This window comes from Perognathus longimembris, chromosome 7, assembly GCF_023159225.1.
Source record: "Perognathus longimembris pacificus isolate PPM17 chromosome 7, ASM2315922v1, whole genome shotgun sequence".
Taxonomy (NCBI): domain Eukaryota; kingdom Metazoa; phylum Chordata; class Mammalia; order Rodentia; family Heteromyidae; genus Perognathus; species Perognathus longimembris.
Window position 1 is genome coordinate 9,423,291 of NC_063167.1, and position 16,777 is coordinate 9,440,067.

Genomic DNA, 16,777 nt, shown 5'->3' on the forward strand with positions numbered 1-16,777 from the left:
CTGGGAAGTGTGAGTAGCAATATAATTTAGTCTTTACTTCTCCTCTGTCTTCTAGAAGTCTCCAAATATTCTTTTCTTTATAATTCCACTCTCCTGAATATACCTGACATGAGACTTCTCATTAGTAAGCAGTGTTCACATCTGAAACACACATTTTGTGTGACCTCTGCTGCACAGATTCTCAGGGTTTACAATATGCTCAAGAATCACCCAAGGAGTCTTAGTAGTAGAGTGCTTGCCTAGGATGCATGAAGCCCTCAGTACCACATAAACAGAAAAATTAGAAGGAAAAAAAAACAGAAGTGGCACTGTGGCTCAAGTAGTAGAGTGCTAGCCTTGAGCAAAAGAAGCTCAAGAGACAGTGCCTAGGCCCTGAGTTCAAGCCCCGGGACTGGCCAAAAAACAAAACAAAAAAGACAGAATCACCCGAGGATCCCACAGGCAATGCAAACCCCTCAGTTGGTTTCAAGGACAGCACCTCAGAACCCACATGCTTGCCAAGCATCCCAGGGGTCTCAGGGCAAGTGGTAGAGCAAACACACTTGAAGAAGCTATTCCTGAGCTTTCTGTTCGTGGAAGACAAAAATGCCTATGTGATAGCATCACTAGTCCCAGTATTCAGGAGGTTGAGACAGGAAGATCTGGAGTTCCAGGCCAGCCTGGAATTCACTGCGACACCTGTCTGAAAAGAACGACAAAAGCAATGCAAAAGCAAAGAAGCCGTCAGTCCCAAGCATGAGCACAGCCATTCTGTGAATGCTTAAACAGTCCCAATGAACTACAATAAACAAGTTTACCAAGGATGTGCCTACTTCTTACTCTGCTTCTATGATAAGTTGTTTATGATAGAGTTCTTGTCTAACAAACAGGTCCTAAATTCAGTCGTCAGTGCTGGAAAAAATAATTGTCCAGCACAAAGAAATATTTGTATATATTTTAAACCCAACATCAATAAGAGAAACCTGAGTTTTAAAAACCTGGGTTGGGGGCTGGGGATATGGCCTAGTGGCAAGACTGCTTGCCTCGTATACATGAAGCCCTGGGTTCGATTCCCCAGCACCACATATACAGAAAATGGCCAGAAGTGGCGCTGTGGCTCAAGTGGCAGAGTGCTAGCCTTGAGCAAAAGGAAGCCAGGGACAGTGCCTGAGAGTCCAAGGCCCAGGACTGGCCAAAATAAAAAAATAAAAACCTGGGTTGGAGTCTCCTGTTTAGATTTGTATCCTCTGGCAACAGAGTGGCCTTTATTGCCTGCTTATTAATCTCTTCCTTTCCATTTTGTTAGCAGAGAAAAGTGGTAAAGAATCTACCTCACTGGGAATGTCATCGTTACCAACTTCAGATGGATTTAACCACCCAGCCCATTCTTTGGGACAGAGTCCTGAGATTGATAGTCCTCCGAGTCTTGCTCATTCTGTCTCTGCTTCCGTCTGCCCTATGAAGCCCAGTGAACCAGATAGCATTGAGCCTGCGGCTATGAAGGCTTCAGCTGAGTTCCTCATGAACTCTAGAGAGAGAGGCCCTCTTTCTCCACAGGATCTTCCTGATCTCACTCCCTCAGCCGACCAGACTCCAGTTATGCCTTTGCATAATTCATCTGAAGAAGCAGTCATTACAGATTGTCTGCAGAAATCTGACAAAAGCACCCAGGGCCTCGAATTTTCTCTCCACACAAGACAGGAAGCTAGTTTATCTGTCACAGCTACTACCGTGCATGAACCTCTGACATTTGTAGATGAAAAGAATTGGCACCCAGAAAGTCAGAACCCGAGTCAAGTGAATAGCCTTCAGCAGCAGCACCAGCCAGGGAGCGAGCAGCATGAGGTGGCACAGCAGAGAGCTCCATGGCACGGAGGGCATCTCTGTGACACGGGGGACGTTGAGCTCTGTGAGGAAAGCCCAGACCAGCCAAAACTTGCTGATGTGGAAGCTGCAATGAAGGATGCGGGGCACCAGGAGAATGTCCTTCCAGCTGCAGGATGCTCTAGCTGCTCTGATGCAGACACTGTCATGGAAGTAGACATCGTTGAGCAGTCCCTAGTTACTACACTTGATTCAGCTGGCTATGTGAGCACCGGGATCAAAAACACTGGCGTATTGTATCACGCCTCAGACAGTCTCTCAATGGAAGTGGAACCATCAAAACAAGACCCCTCCTCAGAAAGTTTGAGTAATTCTGTCTCTACTCAGGATTTGCAGTCCCCTGGAAGTAATGTTGATATATCTGGAACAAATAAAGAACATGGCAATTACTCCCCTTCTTCAAGTTGTCAGCCCTCCATAGAATCAGAAGAATCTTGTTCATCTGTAACAGCAGCCTTGAAAGAACTTCATGAACTTTTGGTCATTAGTAGTAAGCCAGCCCCAGAAAATGCATCTGAGGAAATTAACTGCCAGTCAGAAACAATAGATGAGCGCCAAATTGGTATTGAGGACCTATCAGGAAAGTGGACCCACTGTGAGCATCTGACCCACCGTGAGCAGTGTCCTCAAGTCTCCTGTCACCAGGCCAGCTCTGTATCAGTGAAGATAGGAAACGCAGACCTAGAATTAGAAGATGGAGAAAATGCTTGCTTCAGGGGTCCAGGTGGTGATCAGTCAGCTGACAAGGAGGGGGTCCCCAGGTCTAGGGGATCAGTAAGCGAGAGGAGTTCTGATACTGTAACTTCAGCTAAATCATCTAGCCAATTACACTGCACCTTAGGTGTTGTCCCTGGTGAACGAGGCGAGGGGGGTGCACTCAGTCAGACTTCTGAGCAAATGAAGTCTTTGCAATCTGGTTTCCTGCTGGTTCAAGACTTGGGTCAGGGTAGACATAATCCAGCAACAGCCAGGCCTGGAACTGGGGAAAATGTCTGTCCTGAAGCTACAAGGTCATTTCTTGAATTGGAACCACCTGCCAGCCAGCCATCATCAAGTCCCTCCACCCTTCCACCGTTCATCTTTCCTGCCGCAGATATTGACCGGATTCTCCGCGCAGGCTTTACTCTGCAGGAAGCACTTGGGGCCTTGCATCGAGTTGGTGGAGATGCAGACCTTGCACTTCTTGTTTTGCTAGCAAAGAACATTGTAGTTCCTACCTAACTATGGGAAATGGGCTTTACCGTACTTCATTCCCTCACACAAACAAAGCTCTATATACACACATACACACTCACCACACACACAGTATATATAGAAACCTGCAAGCAGAATGTTGAGCCAGACTTTTTTTTTTTTTTTTTTAAGATTTTTTTTTTCGGCCAAAGTAATTTATGATCTCTTGTCTGATGATTTTTGTCTATTCTACTTTTGTTAAGATTTGGGCCTTTTTAAATGTATTGGCAGTTATGTTCACACAAAAGCGTTTTTATTCTCATTAAGATGATGTATTCTGGAATAAAATGAATGGTTTTGTGTACAGTACGCCATTTTAGAATGAGAGTGACTGCTTTGAAAGCATGAGAAATTATGAAAACTCCCGCAACCCATGCAGCTAGAAGTAGATCCACTTCGCACTAGCCAAGTGTCTGTGCTGTTGACAGGGTGCAGCTTACTGACTCAGTTACACTGTCAAGCTTGAGAAATTTTTAAACAATCGTTTGGTGTTTGGAATTAATACCCAGTGTCTGTGTATTCACCAGTTACAACAGGAAGTGGAAGATAGTTCAATAACTCCTAGAGTCCTATTTGTTTATTTTATGTGCTCAGGGTTTGATGTTTTAATAGGGTGAGCAGGAGGGCTCAAAACACCTCCTGTGTGGATGGATGGCTAAAAATCTTACATTGGGTGGAGTATATTGTAGGGGAATTAACAGCGGGAAAGTGGTGCTACTCAGATTCAAAAGGGAAGGGTGGGGGGAATAACCCAGCCATTATTTGCATTTCAATATCAAGGACTAGGTGAAAGATAATGGCCTAGATAAACACTGGAATTTGCTAGAGATTGGGTTTGCTAGCCTCTCCAATAACACCTCAATACTACATGACTGATGACAAATGGAAGTACAGCTAATGGGTTGATTGCCAACAGCTGATCTCCTTTTTGAAGTCAACCTTTCCTAAGAAATCATCAAGGGCTTGGTGTGTGGATTAAGTGGCATAGCCCCCTGCCTTGGATGCTCAAGGCCCTGAGTTCAGACCCCAGTACCATCCTTCTAACCCCCAAAGAATTCCATCCTTCTGAAGAAATATGACTTGAGCTACAATTGAAGGAAAATAATGAAGTGTTGATCCCCTCAATCACTGTTCATCTTGGTGCTTGGGATGCTTGGGCTGTCAGCAAGTGCCCTTCATGGCAGTTGGATATAGTCATGCAGTTTCTGACTCAAGTGGCCTTTGTAGAGTTCTCCATCGCTTTCTTTCCTCAGGAGTTTCTTTTAAGCAAGATGCATATTTGTGTTTCCCATGCCAGGTTAGGGTGGGGCATAGTATATAGGTATATGTATTGTGGCCTTTTTAACTGTAAGGACTAGCCCTTAGCCATTGTCCTGTGGGCCCCACGGTGCAGTAACCCTGCAGGGTAGATGTTAGCTCATTTTTTCCTGGAAAATAAACTTCTCTTAGGGACCTAGCAGGATTTGGGAATCTTTTCTTGAGAAGAATAATTCTTGGTTGCAGGTTATCAATTTCACTGTGTTTGAAATAGAAGCTTTGAAAGAGTGATCTCTGGCCTTAATGCTAAATGCTATTGTATGAAGTCTCTTTCTGAAAATTGGTTCTTCCTGTCAAAATCCCAAGTTGTCAAGCATGATTAAATGGAGACTTGTATCTCAGGAGATGTTTGTTTGAAACTTTACTTTGGGATACTTGTCTATCCCAGTTTCTTTTTTCTGTAACGTGTGTGTGTGCTCTGAGACATGAACAACATGGCAAGTCACTTAGGTTCATTATGATCCTTTCTCAAGTTACAAAATGGCTTGACAGGAGTTGCTGTTTACTGCTTTCCAGAGGGCACTCAGAACAAAATTGGTCAGGCTGTCTTTAGGATAGTCTTTTAAGACAGCCTTGTGTTCCTTCCTGCCCTGTACCAAAGATGAAAAATACACTAGAAAACTGCTCGTAGGATTTCTGTTAGCCAGCTTTTAGAACTGTGATTGCAGTCAAGTAATTGGTGCTTGTGATCAAAGCGAAGTCCAGCAGCAGTGTAGTGGGAGCTTGTATTTGCTTTAGGGGTGATGATTTGGGAGTATATTTTAAGCTTACTACTGCTCCCTGGGTAGAATGGATGGGGGAATCTCACCCAAGGTTCTTCCCCAGAGGCCTTCTAGATGAGCAGGCCAATTTCTACCACTGCTCAGCAGATGCCACTAGATTTTTATAATGTGCAAGTCTGGACCAGTCCCAGGTTGAGTAATAACAATCTGGGGGAAAAGAAATCTCATTACAATAGCGTTTCATGTATGTATATGTATATTTTTAGGAGAAAACTGAATAGGCCTAGAGTTAACACAAGTGTTCCTGTTAAGAATACTTTGAGCTTACTTATACTTACTTGCCAAATATCTTGTCCCTTTGGTCACTTTTTTATTCATATAATTGCTTTTAATTTCTTAAATGTTTCCATTTTTATATAAAAATAAAGTAGTTGGCGATGGTTAGCATTCTGAATGACAAATTGAACAGTTCTAGAATGCAAAGTACCTTAAAGAAGATTACACTAGGTAGATGAACCATTAACACTTTGGGTCCAGAAGTGCAGAAATTTTCATCAGCTTCTAAGAACATCCATCCGAGTGTGAGCCTGCTTGGTTGTCCCCAGAATGTAACCAGCGAGGGTGAGTTGTCCTGGAAAACTCCTTTGCCATAGCTAGTTGTGGGCAGTTGAGTGGATAGCTTAGCTTCAGGGTGTCTGTTTATTCACCAAAGAGGATGTTCCTGTTAAATGTGTGCTGTGTCCTTAAATCTCATCCTGTGTAAAGGAGGTGCAGACAACCATCCCTAGGCTGTCGGTTTTTGCTTTTTTGACTGTTGTCATTTCCAGTTATAACTATTGAGGCTCAAGATACCTAGCCAGAAAGCTTCCATCAGGTTGAGTTTCAACTAACAAAGATAGTTACTTGGCAAGGGAATTAAGAGGAGCTGGTAAATGAGTGACTCTGTGTGTGTGTGTGTGTGTGTGTGTGTGTGTGTGTGTGTGTGTGTGTGTGTGTGTGTGTAAGCTAGCTTCAGCCTTATAGCCATGTTCTTCAGAGCTCCCTGCCTCCCTGTGTACAAGCAGGAGACAAACCCCTGTGGCTCTCCCCAAACACCCCTCTAGCACCTGGTGAGCACCAAGAATGAGATTTGAGATTTTGTCACTGATCTTAGGATAACCAGCGAATATGTAGTCTGATGGTTCTTGCCACACCTTTCTGTCTAGTGAAAGCCATACAGATTTATTTGGTTGACTCTTCAGCCTCCCGTCTGTACATGTCACGTGCATATGCTGATGAATAGCTTGGAGTTCATCTTCCCGAGGCTCAAAAAGCAAGAGGTTTGTTCTACCTATGTTCTACATGGTTCCTTAGCTCGCATGGATGCCTTGCAAACAACTGGCCAGGACAGGAGGCTCGTTCTTGCTTCCTGGAGAGAGGGAGCATAATGGTTGAACTGCCATGTTTCACACTTAACCATGGGTGGTAGACCCTTAGAGAAGCTAAGGAGCTGGGGTGAGGCTCGGTGTGAGAGTGCATGTTAGCATGGGAAGCCTTAGGTTTGATCCCTAGCACCAAAACAGTGAATACAAAGCTAAGAGACGCTAATGAATTTTGCATCCTCTAGCCAAATAAAATTCTTAGGTGAATTTGTTGACTTCATGTAGGCCATGACTGACTAGAAAGCGATGAATGGCCTCTTTCAGGAATGTTAGGAATTCCCTAACATGGCTTTTTGTTCCCCATTCTTTCCTAAGAATGAAGGCCAGCACAGGGAGCTCAGAGCCTGTCCCTGCAAACTGAAATGAGTGCAAAGCCCCAGCTCAAGCCTTCCATAGTACGGGAGCCCCGGTAGCTGCTACCATGAACCTTTGATGTACTTGCTTTTCTTTCCGTGCCTTAGTTTCTTTGACAAGCAGAGACATCAAGTTGTGGGGAATGGAAGTTGGGGTGCGGGGGAGGGGGTTGAAAGCCCTACTGGAGATTGGGGGGGTAGGCCACAGGACATGTGGTCCTTGTGTCTGCTTCACTGTGATGGTGTGTGATTACTCAAGCATTAGGTGACCCCAGATAGAAAGTGCTACTACATGGGCTTTTTATCCAGCATGCCAAAAATGGCTTCCAGATGTTGACTGTGCATTCGTTGTGGTTGGGGAGAAGGCGTTACTTCTTGATTGTCTCATCAAATGCTGAGTGTCCAGGCTGCCGGAGACATGGGTCTTGGGGTTCTGGGGCATGGGAGCTGACTGGAACCTTCCCTTGTGGTACTTCCAGTACAGCAAGGAGAGGGGAAGCAAATGTAGCTTCAAACACAATCTATTTTTGCCTATGAGCTTGATTCTGTTGAAACAGTCTCAAGTTTTGTATCACAGGCAGATATTACTCCAAAAATTTAGGTTTTGAGGTGGGGTTTTTTTTTTTGTTTGTTTTAAAAGGAAGGAGAGGTGCAGTTTGAAACAAAGTCTTGCTATGTAGTCCAGGCTGACCTATAGCTTGAAGTCCTCCTGTCTACCTCCTGAATGCTGGAGGGAAAATGGGCTTTAAAAAGCTGAATCAGCTCTGGGAGCATGGCTCAAGTGGTAGAGCACGGGGTTCAGTCCCAGCACCAAAACAAAACACATTTACAAGAAATGCTTAAAAAACAATTGAGAGGAGAACTTGGAGAGATAAAGCAGTGAGAAATCAATTTATGATGCTGGTGGCAGGAAGGAGATGGACAGAAATTCAAATACATGAAGAATGACCCAGCACATGCCCCGTGGCAGCTTTCCCTCCTTGGGTACTGCCTTCCCCTCAGGGTCGTCTGGGCTGGTGTCCAGCAGAGGGCTCTGCTCAGGCACTGTGTTAGAGCATGTGAATCCAGAGCATGGGAAGGGGTAGGGGGCAGGATCGACTTAGGGGATTCAGGGCTCTGAGTCCTTCACATGATACCTCCGTCAGAGAGTCTTTAACCCATTCTGCAAAATACTGCTAAAGACTGTAATCCTGAACCGTAAAGGTAGAGTTTCTACATCTCCACGAGTGATTTTAGAAGTTTACAGTTTAAAAAGCTGTCTCAGAAGTTATCGGTTATCTATTGGTGACTTGTCACAGGGACCCCGCAGATTTGGCCTATGTGGGAGGGATGACTGCTAAATCTAGGTCACTGTCTTATGAAATCTGCCCCAGAAATAGCTTAAGGGCATAGGAGTTTGAAAATGTTTCTTCATTGAAAAGAGTTAAGCCAACTGGATTCAATCCGGCGATGGCGTGGAATTCACTGTTAAAACCATTTTTACAGAACTATCTCTGTACTGGCAGGTTCTCGTTTGCTGTTTGGGGAGAGGGTCGTGCTGGGATGTAGTTTCCTTTACAAGTTTGTTTTTGCCTGCAGCCTCCAGTGAATGCACGTGTGGCATTAAGAAGGGTAGACTGACTGCCAGAGCCAGCCAGGTGGGTTTGTTTCCAGACCTCTTTGGCCAGTCTTTTTCTTTCGGTCAGGGCCCACAGATCTGGGTTTACGAGACCTTTCCATCTGACTGCTTGGATTGCACTGTCCATTCCCCTGGTCATGCCCTTGAAGTAGCCTAGAGTCACGACATAATCTGCCTGTATCTGTAGTGACAAATGATTTGCGCAGTTTTGTTCAGAATCTCATCTTCCTGGCAAGTCAAGCTAATACCTTTGCATTCAGAAAATATTTGTTTACTGGTTTTATAGCCATATTTGGCAACTTGTAGTAAATAGCCACCCCTCTCTTCTTTCCCTTACTTATTACCCTTGCAGTTGCTGTGTTGCAAGATCTCCTGGCTTTTCAGCTTTGAAACTACTGCATCTTATGAGAGGAGCTAGACTTGGTGGCAGGATCAACTTGCCAGGGGCTTAGTTATTCCCCAACGCTATGGAAATTTTGAGTGTCGGGAAAACTTTGAGAATTTAAGGGAATCAAACTCAGGAATCCCAAAGTTGGTGGCATGGTGCCATTGGTTTAGGGCCTGAACATAGGACCTGTCTGTAGCTGAGCAAACTAGATGCCTTTGAGTTTGAATTATCATTTTTTTGTCACATACTGAAATATACGTCAGCCCTAAATAATCAAAACACTTTATTTTTCTTTTTTTTAATTGGAACTTTCTGAAGAAAAAGTGGTGTGTAAAACAATTTGATATTTAAGACAATAAAGTTTTTATCCTAAGACTTTGGTTTGATCAGTTTCTTTCAATTGAGGTAGCTATGCCACTTCTCTCCTTGTCTCTGCCTCCTACCTGGCGCAGTGACCTGTGGCCAGCTTCATGCTTGGACCAGAGCCAGGAAACAGACGTGGGCTTCATAGCTATGTTGTGCGTTGACAAATGGAGCTGGCGATGGAGGGCGGTGGTTGAGACTCGTCTGGAGCCAGACTTCCTGGCTATGAATTCTTGTTTTGCCACTCAGCTTCTATGACGGGGGTAATAGAAGCTTTCAGTGTTTCCATTTCCTCACCTGTAAAATGAGGAGTAACAAGGTCGATTGTAGGGATTTGAACAAGTTCTCATTAGATGGAAGGCAGTTATTCATTGTCTCGCCAGAGACTTCCAGAAGTACAGGGAGGTCTCTGCCCCAAACAGCATGTGACCATTTGGGACCTGGACACTAGGACCTGCCTCCTTCTGAGGGTCACTCCCAAGACTGCCTTGGACATCCACACCAGTGGGCACACCAGGAAACAAGAGTGAGGGTGGTTTTCTTTATTCACCAGGCCTAGAAAGTGGTGTGTGATGGGTGTATCACTTCTGCCCACTCGGTCACATGACCACCCAAGGCCACAGGGGGCCTGTGCAGCATAAGCTACTGGTGGGTTTTTCTGACAGGGTTTTGATATGTAGCTCAGGTTGGCCCCTTGCTTCCTGCTTTGATGTCTGCTGGAATTACAAGTGTGTGTGCTGCCATACCCAGGTAAGAAGATGTTTGGTTTTTATTTTCAACCCCTTGGGATCCCACAGGTTCCTGCTCTATTCCTTGGTATATCTGTTTATAACCAGCCAATTCTTTTTGTTTTGTTTTGTTTTGCCAGTCCTGGGGCTTGAACTCAGGGTGCTGTCCTTGAGCTGCTTTTGCTCAAGGCTAGCACTCTACCACTTGAGCCACAGCTCCACTTCCGGCTTCTTCTGTGTATGTGGAACTGAGGAATCAAACCCATGCATGCTAGGCAAGCACTCTACCACTAAGCCACGTGCCCAGCCATCCAGCCACATTTAGAGAAAAAGCCAGAAGTGGCGCTGTGGCTCAAATGGTAGAGTGCTAGCCTTGAGCAAAAAGAAGCCAGGAACAGTGCTCAGGCCCTGAGTTCAAGGCCCAGGACTGGCCGGAAAAAGAAAAAAAAGGGCGAGGGGGCTTATGGGCCAGCCCTGAAAGTGGTGCCACTACACACATAAAATTAGAAAGGGGCACCTGGTCACCCTTTGCTGAAGCAGAAGCCACAACACAGACTAGCTAAGGGGTGCTGGGTGGGAAATCAAGTAGCTCAGTTTTTGCCTCTGCGAGAATGTCAACTCTGAAGTCTGATTAGGGAATCATCTTGACTCCCGGTTAGAAACAAATGGGGAATCAAAATCTGATTTGTTGGGGCTGGGGATATAGCCTAGTGGCAAGAGTGCTGCCTCGGATACACGAGGCCCTAGGTTCGATTCCCCAGCACCACATATACAGAAAACGGCCAGAAGCAGCGCTGTGGCTCAAGTGGCAGAGTGCTAGCCTTGAGCGGGAAGAAGCCAGGGACAGTGCTCAGGCCCTGAGTCCAAGGCCCAGGACTGGCCAAAAAAAAAATCTGATTTGTTTATCCTTATGGTTGAGAATTTCTAGACTTCCTTCCAATTCTAAAGCATCTAAATGATCTGCTTAAATTTAAAAGGATTTAAAAATAATGATTCTGAGATTCTTTGTTATTTTTGTTTTAGTGCAGGAACTGAGACTGGAACTCAAGCCTCTCACTTTTTGTTGTTATTGTTGGTTGTGGGCTTGAGCTTGGGGCCTGGACTCTGCTCCCGAGCAGTTTTGCTCGAGACAAGCGCTCTACCACTCAGCCACAGCTCCATTTCCAGTTTTCTGGTGGTTAATTGGAGATAAGGGTCTTGGGCTGAGAACATAGCCTAGTGGCAAGAGTGGTTGACTCATATACACGAAGCCCTGGGTTCGATTCCCCAGCACCACATACATAGAAAACGGCCAGAAGTGGTGCTGTGGCTCAAGTGGTAGAGTGCTAGCCTTGAGCAAAAAGAAGCCAGGGACAGTGCTCAGGCTCTGAGTCCAAGGCCCAGAACTGGCAAAAAAAAAAAAAAAAAAAAAAAAAAAGAGTCTCACAGACTTGTCTTCCCAAGCTGGTTTTGAACCATGATCCTCAGATCTCAGCTTCCTGAGTAGCTAGGATTATAGACGTGAGCCACCAGCACCTGGCTTAGGCCTCTTGTTTAGCCTTTTCACTCAAGGTGCTCTACCACTTGAGCCATACCTCTACATCCAGCAATGTTTTTGTTGGTTAATTGGAGCTTCTCAGATTTGTCTGGCAGGCTGCCTCAATCCTCAATCTCAGCCTCCTGAGGACCTATAGTACAAGCATACGAGCCACCAGCACCAAGATAGTACTTAAAAAAAATAATAATTTGTTTTTGTCAGTCCTGAGGCTAGAACTCCGGCCTACGTGCTATCCCTGAGCCTCTTTGTGCTCACGGGTAGTGCTCTACCACTAGAGCCAGAGCCACTTCTGGCTTTTTTGAGTAGTTCATTGGAGATAAGTGTCTCACAGGAACTTTTCTGCCCAAGCTGGCTTTGAACAACGATCCTCAGATCTCAACCTCCTCAGTAGCTAGGATTATAGGTGTGAGCCACCGCTACCCTGCCCGAGCTTTGATTTTAAGATTCTTGAAGAACTTAAATGTCTTGGGGGAGTTAAATAGCCAGGGTAGAATTATTGCTCGATGCATACGTCTGTTCCATGAGGCCTTTATTTAAGAGACTTTCAGTGCTCAGACAGCTGGCTTAAGCAGGGAGTGGCTCAGATAAACCCCTGCCTCTGTTGTTATCCTTCCTCACCTGCCTAAAAATATGAGGATAGAGGTTATTTCTAGTTGGAGGCAAATCATCTTTATTTTGCCGTTCAGATTTCAACCTTTTGCTATTCAATTTCATTTGAAATGAGATTTACAGTATGTGATGACAAGATAACTCTAGCGAATAATAGAAATGTTAAGGTATTAAGGAGTTGTGAATGGAAAGAGAGGATTCTTGAATGAGAAAAAAAAAGGGAAGTATTAAAACACCATTAAGGCCAGAGTTGTGGCTCAGTGGTAGAGTACTTGTTGAACAATCCTCACACCTCAAAAATAAACAAACTAGTCTCAGCACTGATGGCTTATGCCTGCCATCCCAGCTTCTCTGGAGGCCAATATCTGAGGATCAAAGTTTGAAGCCAGCATAAGGCAAAAAAGTCTGTGAGACATTTATCTCCAATTAACCAGCAAAAATCCAGAAGTGGGGCTGGGAATATGGCCTAGTGGCAAGAGTGCCTGCCTCGGATACACGAGGCCCTAGGTTCGATTCCCCAGCACCACATATACAGAAAACGGCCAGAAGTGGTGCTGTGGCTCAAGTGGCAGAGTGCTAGCCTTGAGCATAAAGAAGCAGGGACAGTGCTCAGGCCCTGAGTCCAAGGCCCAGGACTGGCCAAAAAAAAAAAAAATCCAGAAGTGGAGGTGTGGCTCCAATATCAGAGCACTAGTCTTGAGTGAAAAAGTTAAGGGACAGGGACCAGGCCTTGAGTTCAAGCCCCAATACTGGCACCAAAAATAGACACACAAATGAATACAAAAACAAAGAATCAAGGAGGTAAGAGAATGGGGGGAGGGGTGGTGTTTATGGCCCAAATCTATGCCTATAGCTTCCAGGAAGAAAATGTAAGGGTAGACAGTCATTCAAAAGTAGGAGCAAGGAAGTAGCACTGTGGCTCAGAGTGGTAGAGCACTAGCTTTGTGCAAAAATGCTCAGGGACAGCACCCAGGCCTTGAGTTCAAGAAAAATGACAAAAAAAAAAAACACAAAAAAACAAACAGTTTTAAGCCGACAAATAAAAATAAGATCTAGCCAGGTGCTGGGGGGGGGGGGGCGGTCACGCCTGTAATCCTATCTACTCAAGAGGCTGAGATCTTAGGATAGCGGTTCAAAGCCAGCCAGGGCAGGAAAGTCCATGAGACTCTGATCTCCAATGAACCACCAGAAAACTGGAAGTGGCACTGTGGCTCAAGTGATAGAGCTCTAGCCTTGAGCTGAAGAGCTCAGGTACAGTGCCCAAGGTTCAAACCCCACTACCAACAAAAATAACAAGACCTGGCCCAGGTGGTTCACACCTGTAATCCTAGCTGCTCAGCAGGAAAATCTGTGAGACTCTTACCTCCAATTACTACTCAGAAAAAGACAGAAGTAGCACCGTAGCTCAAGTGGTAGAGAGCTATCATTGGGCACAGAGAGGCTCAGGGACAGCGCCCAGACCCCGAGCTCAAGCCAGAGGACCAGCAAGAATAAATAAAATAAAATTTGGATCCCTTTCTTTGCACCCTGTGTCCAACTCATCCAACTTCAAGCTCTAATAGAAGCCTGAACCCAGGCTCTACTTAACCAGCAAAAAGCCAGAAGTAGAGATTTGGCCTGAGTGGAATGGTGCCAGCCTTGAGTGAAAAAACTAAATGACAGCATCCGGGCCCTAAGTTCAAGCCCTAATACGGGCACCAAAAAATAAAATATTAAAGAGGCCTGGCACCCTGCTCTAGGTTCTTGCCTGGCCTCCCATCTTGCCTTATCCCATGGCTTTGAGCATTGTGAGGCTTACAGAAGGACAATATTAAGCACACGCACATTGAGATCCTTTCTCCTTTGTCACGGATTTGGAAGTTAAGGCGGAGAGTGACTTGCCTGCGGCCTTGGCATGAATCAGCCAAAGCTTTTAGTTCTTGTTGCCTTTTGACTCAGAGTCTCATGCACCTCCCATGTGACCCACAAAGTCTTGTGCAATAAATAAATGGGCTTCGATTGTGAATGTAAAAGACTGCCACCAACAGAGCTAAGAGACATCTGTGTTTTTCAGGCTGCATGGGTCCCATGTCAGAACTCGGCACAGAACCATGACCTTACACAGAAACACACCTGGCCTCCCCTCCTTCCGTACAAGAAGTCTTGTCGAGCCAGTCATACTTCTCTTCTCCCACCACTGCATGCCAGTGCGGTCTTAGGAAACCTGGTCGGTAGGGAGACGGTAAGTCCTTCTGAAAGCCGTCAAGAGTAGCATCAAGCTGGATACCAGTGGCTCACACCTGTCATCCTAACTACTCCAGAGGCTGAGATCTGAGGATTGCGGGTTGAAGCCAGCCTCTGCCAGCAGGAAAGTCCATGTGAATCTTATCTCCAATTAACCACCAAAAAAAAAAAAGCCAGAAGTAGAGTCGTGGCTTAAGTAGTAGAGCACCAGGCAGCCTGGCCCTGAGTTGACCTTTCCCCCACAGCCCATGTACATGGAAGAAAACAATACACCAGAAATGCTACCACCTTTCTCCAAGTACATGACTAGCCAAGTGACACCTCTGGCATATCCCCAAAGATATAAACACTTGGGTCTTCAATGCCTTCTAGCCAGGAAGAGCCAATTGTTAGAAGATTGTATCCAGCCCTTGCTATTCAACAGCAGGAAAGGATCCCAAAGCTTCCTAGTTCCTCTATGGGGCTGAGGAGGTTTTCATGAGCCAGCACTAGCTCCCACAGCTCTGGGTGTGTAGACACAATGGCCAGGAGGGAGGAAGTAGGAAGAGAGTCATTCAGCCTGAACTTGCTCCTCCTTGCCACAAACACCTTTGTACATCTAGCTATTTCTTTCATCAGTTAATGTAATGTGTTCTCTCTGCCCAGGTACCAGCTGTAGCCTTGATTCTCTTTCTTTCTTTCTTCCTTCCTTCCTTCCTTCCTTCCTTCCTTCCTTCCTTCCTTCCTTCCTTCCTTTCTTCCTTTCTTCCTTTTCTTTCTTTCTTTCCTTCTTTCTTTCTCCTTCCTTCCTTTCTTCCTTCCTTTCTTGTGCCAGTCCTGGGGCTTGAACTCATGACCTGTGTGTGCTGTCCTTGAGGGTTTTTTTTTGCTCAAGGCTAGTGTACCACTTGAGCCACAGCTCCACTCTGGCTTTTTTTTTTTTTTTTTTGGTGCTTAGTTGGAGACACTAAAGAGTCTCACAACTTTCCTGTCCATGCTGGTTTCCAACCACAATGCTCAGATTTCAGCCCCCTCAATAGCCAAGATTACAGGCATGAGCCACCAGCAACCTCTACTTACCTTTTATTTTTCTTTTTTTGCCAGTCCTGGGCTTGAACTCAGGGCCTGAGCACTGTCCCTAAGTTTCTTTTGCTCTACCACTTGAGCCATAGTGCCATTTCTGGCTTTTTCTGTTTATGTGGTACTGAGGAATCAAACCCAGGGCTTCATGCATGTTAGGCAAGCACTACCACTAAGCCACATTCCCAGCCCCCCTACTTACCTTCTTGTTTCCCTTCCATAAAAGGGATTGAACTTGATTGCTCAAGCCAGTACTCTACCACTTGAGCAGAACCCCCAATACTGCTTGTTTTGCTAGTTATTTTGGAGGTTGGATCTCAAGGACTTCTCTGCCTAGGCTGTCATCAAAACACAATCCTCTGGATCTCAGCCTCCTGGGTAGCTAGGATTACAGGCATGAACCACTGCCATGTGGGGCTTCCTTATCATCTTCCCAGCCCCATGGAAATTTTATCTCTTATTTGTCTGAATTCTGTAAGACTAGAAAATCCTTCTCTTGATAATTCCTACTTCCCATCCTTTTGCTATTAAAAGTGAATATCATAAAAAAAAGAAAAGAAAAGAAAATCCTTAGGTTTAGTTGCTATAGAGACTTTGTGTTTTTTTTCCCTAAAGTTTAGCCCAAGCCCTAGGGGTTGACTCCTAGAACAGTCTGCAAAATTGTGGAGGCATTTTTGGCCCAGAAGAGTAGATAAATAGTCCCTGGGTTTGGGCTCCCAGGTTAGTGTCTGGGCTCTATCGCTTGCAGTATGATTTTCAGGCACATTTCTGAACTCCTAACCCCTAAGGTGCTTGTAGCAGAGGCTGATATGAACCCACAGGCGGCAGAAGCCATCTCTTCCCTGCAGGGTACAACATCCCATCTTCATCGACAGTACTAGGAGCTCTAGCAGGTAGGCCCACAAGAATAATCAATGTAGAAATCCAGGTTCTCTTTATTTTTCCTGAATTTATTGTGGCCCCTATCCAGTCACATAAAAAGAAAAATTAAGACAGCTGCCGCTATCCTTGGAAAACAAGGATTTGGTGGGGGTTTGGGATGGGGGGGGGGAGAAATCCCCTCTCCTACTGGCTTTCAGATTTGGAGCTGACTTGGGGGACTAAGTAGCTTGAGCAAAAACTAGGGAATAGTGTGGAGTCAGAGATGAGAACTGGAGTGTCTATGAATTAAAAGAACGGGCTAATGGATGTTATTAGGATATATTTTATTTGGAGACCAAGTAAAGCTGGGAGACAGAGCTCTGTGTAGAGTGGTGAGTTTGGAGAGAGGTTGGCATGGTGGGTCTCAAGTATGGGGGACTGAGGCCCTCGGGATAGGGAGGGGCCTGGAGAAGTGGGTGAGG

General features: G+C 45.4%; 1 protein-coding gene across 2 annotated transcripts in view; it reads left to right on the plus strand.

The window, feature by feature from the left end:
• LOC125354605 (protein DDI1 homolog 2) overlaps window positions 1–3,798 on the plus strand; it is a 40,619-nt gene extending 36,821 nt beyond the window's left edge. Inside the window, exon 9 of one of the 2 annotated variants that reach the window (XM_048350289.1) lies at window positions 1,286–3,798. In XM_048350289.1, coding sequence (XP_048206246.1) covers window positions 1,286–3,084 — 1,799 coding nt within the window. In that variant the 3' untranslated portion in view covers window positions 3,085–3,798. The remainder of the gene's footprint in view (window positions 1–1,285) is intronic. The other variant, XM_048350290.1, reaches the window with a different exon arrangement.
• The last annotated feature ends 12,979 nt before the right edge of the window (window positions 3,799–16,777 follow it).